Here is a 7,736-nt window from a genome sequence, read left to right as displayed (position 1 = left end):
TGGACTCCCAAGCAAATAGTATATATGAAGGGTCTAATGGCATATGAGGTAAAGGATGGCCTTGATGGACATCAGTGGGAGGATAGGCCATTGGGCCTCTGGGGGGTTGATGCCCCAGTTTATGAGAATCTCAGAGATGGAAGGTACAAGTGGGTAGATGAGAGGAGGAGCACCCTCATTGAAACAGGTGGAGGGAGGAGGGGATAGGGCTTTCCAGACGGGAGACCTGTAAAGGGGATAACATTTGTAATATAAAATAAGAAAAGATCCAATGAATGGAAAAAATGGCATCTCACATCCTCTCCCATTGTAAGGAGTCCAACAAAACCACCAAGCCAATATCCATAACGTGTAGAGAATTTGAATCAAGCAACATGGCTGTTCTCCCAAGAGATCATACCCAAAGTACTTCGAGGGCACTGTATTCTGGCTGGAATTACATACATTTATTCCCACTAGTTATAATGCAGACCCAATTATTACACACCTTTAATCTCACATAATGAAGGTAAAGTTATTTGTAGAAGGAAGTAGCCAACTATGAAAGTAAAGTTGACTTGAGGGCAGAAAAAATAACAAATCATAAAAACATTGGAAAGACTGAGTGAGAGATAGGATAGTGCAGTGGACTGGAATGATTTGGTCCCTCAACACACTAGAGAATCAAGGTTCAGGTACTCAGCTGGGCAAGGAGTCAGCAAAAACTTCACAAACAGACACAAACACCAGAGAGAGTGTTGGGTCAGAATGTAATTTCTCAAAGCAAGCATCAGACTTATATTACAGAAGAAAACAAGGAAGTTAAGTGATACATTAAGGTTATCCAAGGTACAATGATGTTACCCGATGCAAAATGACCCTTTACACAAAACAGAGAAATGCATACATAAAAGCTGACAGGATCCAGCCATGGATTACAACTGGGATAAAAATCAGTGTTGACAACTGGGATATAAAGCAGACCCACCTAAGTTCAGCTTATTTTTAGAAGACAGGGGAAAGGGCTTTATGCCCTTGCCATAGGTACAATTCTAGTCTATTGTATAATCCACCATCTCCCTAGGATATTTAAATTCCTGCACATGGAAGTGGCTCAGCTGTTATTCTAAGTTTACTTTGCAGAACTAGCCCTGAGATTTCCAGCTCTTTTCCAGTAAATTGAAATGCCTGATTTCTTTCTCTACCTACACTGGAGGCATTTCGGCTGAATGAGTAGCATTCTTAATACATCCAAAGCCCAAGGTTGGCTCAATGATTTCCTAAGATATTGGAACACTTGTGGAGGCCAATCTAACTTAGCTATATGTCAAATCATTCCTTGGGGGCGCTTATAATTAAACATTACTGAAGGGAAGCACACAGACCTGTTCAACAACTGACACAAGGGCAAATTTGGAGCATTCCTGCTATGAGATGCCAGGGTTCCAAGAGACTAAGTTTCCATAAAGCTTTTTGCCTCAGAACTATGTCCAAGCTTTGGGGCCAGTCATGCAGTCTCCACTGGTGTGTGTGTGGCAGAATAGGCCCAACTCTCAAACAAAAAATGGGAGGCTACTTAAAAGAGATGAGTGTGGGAGGGAGTTTTACAAGGACAGTTTGGAGGTGGAGAATAAAATACCATGGAGTGAGAAAAAGGCAGGTGATTAGAAAAGATTGCCAGAGACAGTTTGAGGTAAAGCAGATGAACTCATCTAGAACCCAAGGGAAACTGGTCTGAATCATTAAGATTGGAGAGAAATTTATACCAGAATAGCTGAGATGAGCCACAAAGTCACAATAGGTAAAACAAGAAACTGATATATTTATATATTATGCTGATATAATAATAGTTCTATTTGGTTGTAACCTCAGTTAGTTTCACTCTGTCTCTGTTTAGTTTATACTGGGAGATTAGGAACTAACGAGGAATGACCAAGAGGGAAATAATGATAGGATTGTAGAAGACAAATCAAAATAATATTTAAAATAATAATAATAATAATGATAATGATAATGATAAACAGGAATCAGTAATGTTATTTAGCAGTAATCCTTAGAGATGGAGACCCATGCAGGTCCTGTGCTTTCTGCTTTAGTTTATGTGACACCGTGCAAACTCTTCCTATTTAATTTTGTTGGCCTTGTTCTCTTGATGTCCCACATCCTTTCTGATTTCTATAATTTTCCCCAGACCACCCCCCCTCAAAAAAAAATTCCCCAGGCTTCCCCATCTCTTCTCTGAAGGTCCAGAGACCTCAAATTTAAACACTAACTTTACATAATGTATGCTTGTGGGTCTCTGCACCTGCTCATATCCAATGCTGGAGGAAGTCTCTCTTATCTGAAAAAAAGCACTGACCTATGAGTATAACACTCTGCAATAGGCCATTCATACTTGGTTCAACCCTAGGTCTCTGGGTTCCCCTGTTTCCATGTCTAGGCAATGTATCTGTCTCATAGCATGGACCTCTGGTTAAACAAAACATTGGTTGCCTACTCCTTCAAGTTCATACCACTAGCCCTCTTGCAGTGCCCCCGAACTTTATATAGGTATGACAGATTGTATGTTGAAGGATTTGTGGCAGATTTGATGTCCATCTTACACTGTTTATAGACTGCCCAGTACCTTCCCACACAAAAGTTCCTAGAATGTTGGAGTTGAGTCACCATGCACGTACCAGCTAGTCTTCTTTATACCCAATGAACTATGTGACATTTTCCCTGGCAATAGGGCCACAGTGTCAGTTTGCAGAGAACAAACCCTAGTCCTGGCATCAGCATGTGTTGTTTGGGAATCTCTATGGAACCCTTCTGCTAAAATCTTAAGCAACTCCAATGTATTCCCACCACTGGAACATTACATGTGCTCCAAAGATGGCCTGTTCAGACTACATATCCTCCATTACCAGAAATCCTAATTATATTAATGGATTAGTAAGGGACCCTGGGTATGAAGAGGCAGCATAACCAAACAAATCTTATAAACAACAACATTTCATTGTGGTTGGCCTACAGGTTCAGAGGTTCAGTCTATTCACATCAAAGCCAGAAACAAGGCAATATCCTGTGAAACTCAGCACTGGAAAAGGAGCTAAAAATTGTACATCTTGCCCCTAAGGCAAAGAGGAGAAGACTGGGAAACCCACGCAGCTGGAGGGGAAGGTATCAACGACAGCCCCCACCATGTCACCCTCAAAACAAAGCCAGATACATTCAGTCACCAAAATAAACTTCATGGATTCCAAGAAGTTTCCATTACAAGAGGCATCCACCTGAACATACTTAAAAGTTCCCCAATTCCAAATGCCTTTCCTTGTACTGTCTAATTCCATCATCCCATCTGTCCCATTATCATCCACATCCAACCACTTATATGCTGCAATTTTTATTCTATTTTCCCTTCTCAGGTATATTCATTCATGCTCCCCCTACAGACCTCTTCTCTACAGAATCCCTCTTGGCCTATGGATTTTAGCTTGATTATGATTTACTTAACTCTAATGCCAATTTATAAGTGAAGAATTCTTTTCCAACATGTGTACCTCATGAATTACTGGAACGTGTGGTCTAGAATAAGATACCCTGGATCATGACATACAGATCTTTTGAGTTGTTACTTGGCCAGAAATCACAAAATGCTATGGTATACAGCATACAAATTGAGGTGCTTGCCTTAGGAAGACCCTCTGCAAAACTCTGAACCAGTTCTAATCATCATTAAAAAAAAAAAAAAACCTCTAAATTTTTGAAAGATCTGAGGCTCACGCTCTAATCTTATATAGACAATTTATTGACTCAGGCTTCAGTTCTACCCCAATTATCTAGAGGAAAATATAGAGCTGATTTCTTTCTCTACCAACACTGGAGGCATTTCGGCTGAATGAGTAGCATTCTTAATACATCCAATGGTCCACTGCAAACAGAGGACTTTAGTATGCACAGGGAACCAGTGAAGATTATAGTGTTATGAATTCAATTTAATAATTTTACTTTTAATTTTAATTTGTTAACCACAACATACTAAACAGTTTGAGATGATGAAAAATCTTTTATTCTTGTTTTTTTTAACTTTCACATATTTTCCATTGCCCAGAAAATTAAAGTTACAATGTCACTAGTTTCTTGAGACATTTAACAAATTAATACAGAAGTCATTCCCACTTCTTTTCAAAATAATAACATTCTGCAAACCTGGAAAAACAACACTGCATGCACTTAAAACTAAAAGTATTGGACCTTAAACTATGATTATTAAAATTTTGGACTACTAAGAATCCTAAAGTCACCCAAACAGAGTGATAAAAAATGCTTAATGCTCTCCTCCAGCCACCTCTCAAATGAGGATACAGGAATTTTATCAATGACACTATCTGACCTGGGGTTAGAAGGGAAATGCCAGTACACTAGAATGTGTGCAGGTCAGAGAAATTGGAGCATCTGCTCAAGATCCAGGCCTTGGTCCTGTCTATCTCATCTTGCAAAGCCTCTGAATACTTTTCAGGGAAGGCTCTGGGATGAGTCTTATTAATGCTGGCAAAAAACTGTAAGACTTTCATTTTGCTGGTTTCTGCTAAAGCCCTTGGGCCCCACAGGAACCCATAGCTAGGAGGATCACTATTGGGCACCTGCCTGTATTCCAGGTACCCTTCCTGCACAAAGTCCTCAGAGATGAGCTTCCTGGGGTCTTTATGTATGTAAGGATCCCTCCCACCACACAACCCTATGTTATTCAGCATTTCCCAGATAATCTCCTCACTGACATAGTTTCCCTTCATGAAAATGACACTCAGTACAGCTATGAGGATACCTGTCTTGGGCATACCCTGGACATCAGTCATCATCCCATCATAGGTGATCCCCAGGGCAGTGACAAGGATATAGGAGTGGACAGAGGGGTCCACTTCTACCATGTCAAGGCCAAAGACCAGCTTCAAGCACTCAGAGGCCTCACTAAAGATCAGAGGGTAGTACTCCTCATACTCTCTACCAATACTTTCCAACATTTCTGCTTTGGTAGTGATTGCCTTCATTTGATAATTTAAAACCAGAAAGTCCACCAAGTCATACACCTTTGTGTTCTGTGCATTGTGCAACAAATACAGTGGGTCTTCCAGGGCCTCTGATCCTTTGATGGAAGCTTCCTCAGATGGGCTATCAGGGATGGAGGCCAGTGCCACACAGGGAGAGTAGGCTTTCTGAGGACTCTGGAGAGGACTTGGTATTCCACTACCACACACCTTATTTGAGGTGGTGGGTCCTTCCTCCTCCTCTGATGTCTCCATGGTCTCCTGGTCGTTGTTTAATTCCTGTTGGGCCTGAGCACTCTCTTGGAGGTAGCAGTATTGGGTCTTATAGGAATCAGCCATTTTGACTATCCTAGGTAACAGTAGGCAGGATAGTGTTCCAATCCCAGCAGGCAGGATCCACAGGTCTGATGGAGAAAGAAGAGGGTGAGTGGATTCTTAAGGCAGATCATGTCCCACAAAATTCAAAATGTCATGATACTTGAGAGCTCCGGAGGAGTGTTTTAGGGTCACAGGGCTCTAAGCAATCCTGGAATCTGAAAGCCTGAAACAGGAGGCCCCCCTGCCATATGGAGTGCAGGCAGGTATCACAACAGATAATCACAGTGTACCATGGGAATATTTGAGGTATTGTGGAGAGTCAGTATTCTCAGTTGTTGGGACCATTGATATATAATATCAGTTTAGGCATCCCTCTAAGTTCTGAGACTACACAGCTTTGACTTTGTAAAAGAGTGCAGGCACTAACACAGAGGATGATTTTCATGTGTTCCAGGTTACACTCATTATAAGAGATGCGGCAACCATCCCATAGCTGCAAAGAGCTAGTTGCTAACTTAGACCCTATTTGTAAAACAAAGGCAGAGATGACCTGGGTTGGGGGGGGGGGCATGGGATAACACTACTTGAAGTGAATGGTGTCTTCACTGATCATTTTGGGCCCTTATGTTTTCTGTCATTGACTGGACAGTGCCCTCTTGATGGCCTGTAGCAAACTCTTACATATCCAACCCTCTACAAATTAATAAAGGGTATTAAGATAGATTCATACATGGCTATACATGTTCAAACTAAATTACATGAAATGAGAAAATTTAATGGTTTTCATGTGTCCTGAATTGTCAGACCTGCCGAACACTCTCCTTCATCAAAGACAAGTACTGTACTGCTTCACCTGATGATCTGAGGCTAGTTTCTTTTAGTCAGGAGCCTATTTCTGTTATAAAGAGGTAAGAGGTGAGGGAAGTTATCTATAGCCCTTGGTTTCTTCACAGCCTGTAGCAGGCCAGGTATGGGACATTTCCCATTTGTTTAAATGCAGGACATCTTCAGTCCTCACCTTCAGTCCTGACACTCCTGAGATCTTCTTTCCTCTGAAGACTCTAGTCAAACTCTACTTTACCGGGATTTCAGCTCCTTGATATCAGGGACCTGTATACAAGATAGGGTGGTTAGCAAGACATCCCCACCCAGCACTGTGTGGATCAGGGAAGGGACAAGTGTTTGTTGGGCCCGTAAAAGAGTTTTCCTTAACACATACATTTGAGGATACTACCTGAACTCTCATGATCCTGGAACCCTTGTTTTCAAATATGGCTACCCACTCTGGTCTCATGACATCTGAGAAAGTGCCAAATCCATGTCCATCTGGATGTGTTAATGTGGATTGTTCACATGACCTGCACTAGTCTGATATGGGATTTCCTAAGACCAACTGGGATTTATTCATCTGACTTTTTCCTTATACCTTTCTTTATGTGCAGATGACAAAAAGACCTTGTCTCTCCAAAGACTGCTGCTTTCCTGTCCAAGGTACAACTAAGCTTGCCACTTAATGCCTCTGAGTGTTAGACTCAGAATATAACCAGGCAGCACAGTCCCTTCTTTCTCAGCCTTGGACACATACAGTCCCCAGAAGTACATGTATAAGACACAGAAATCATGGGACTCTGCTCTCTGTCCTCCTAAGTGGTTCCCTCTGCTAACTTGACATCACACCTAGAATCAATGTCTTCACCTACTATATAAATCTCAGAAAAATCTTTAATCATAACAAAGAGGCAGTCACACACCCACATAACTTAGGGATCTCGAGAAAAATTTTATTTATGGATTATTTGAAGTGAGCACACCACAGTGAACCCTAGATTTTTGCCTTGACTAGGGATGTATCCTAGACTTCTTTAACATGGACATCAGAAACAAAACAAACAAACAAACAAACGAAAAACTTCTGTAGTTCTATCTACTGAGGTCACAGTAGGCCAATACTGTATCTATCCTGGACGCCTGTATTACAATCCCAATTATTGTGATCCAGCTGAATTATCTAGTGTGGCATCACTTTAGTTGACCTACAGTCTCTTACCCTGGGAGTTCATGGATCCTGGACCCTATCTACTTCAATTGCTCCAAAAATGTATGTAAAACAGAGACCCACTGAAGAATAGATCCTTACCCCTAAGGATGCACCTCACCCTGTTAGGTGCAGAGTGGACAATGGAGAAGCACTGATTTGAGATTCCTTAGACTAATCATAAACTCTCACCTTGATTCCAAGAGTCTGTGTGGACTGTTCAAAGAGCCACATGATCTTTTAAGAATGTTTTCTTAAAATTTGGATCATTTCATACATTGCGTTTTACTTATATTCAACATCCCTCCAGTTAGGTTGTGGGCCTGCTTCTGATCCACAACTAGGCATGGCTGCTTATGGAGGTGAATTATGGGGAG

General features: G+C 41.3%; 1 protein-coding gene across 1 annotated transcript; it reads right to left on the bottom strand.

The window, feature by feature from the left end:
• Nucleotides 1-4,380: 4,380 nt before the first annotated feature.
• LOC147004477 (melanoma-associated antigen 10-like) lies at nucleotides 4,381-5,390 on the bottom strand. The gene has a single exon (XM_085837540.1). The coding sequence runs from the start codon at nucleotides 5,343-5,345 to the stop codon at nucleotides 4,383-4,385; it is 963 nt and encodes a 320-aa protein (XP_085693666.1). The 5' UTR covers nucleotides 5,346-5,390; the 3' UTR covers nucleotides 4,381-4,382.
• Nucleotides 5,391-7,736: the final 2,346 nt, after the last annotated feature.

Source organism: Mus caroli, unplaced genomic scaffold (assembly GCF_978045245.1).
Source record: "Mus caroli unplaced genomic scaffold, Mus_caroli_1 scaffold_5, whole genome shotgun sequence".
Taxonomy (NCBI): Eukaryota; Metazoa; Chordata; class Mammalia; order Rodentia; family Muridae; genus Mus; species Mus caroli.
The sequence above is the reverse complement of the archived record's forward strand: the minus strand, read 5'-3'. Positions and strand labels throughout refer to the sequence as shown.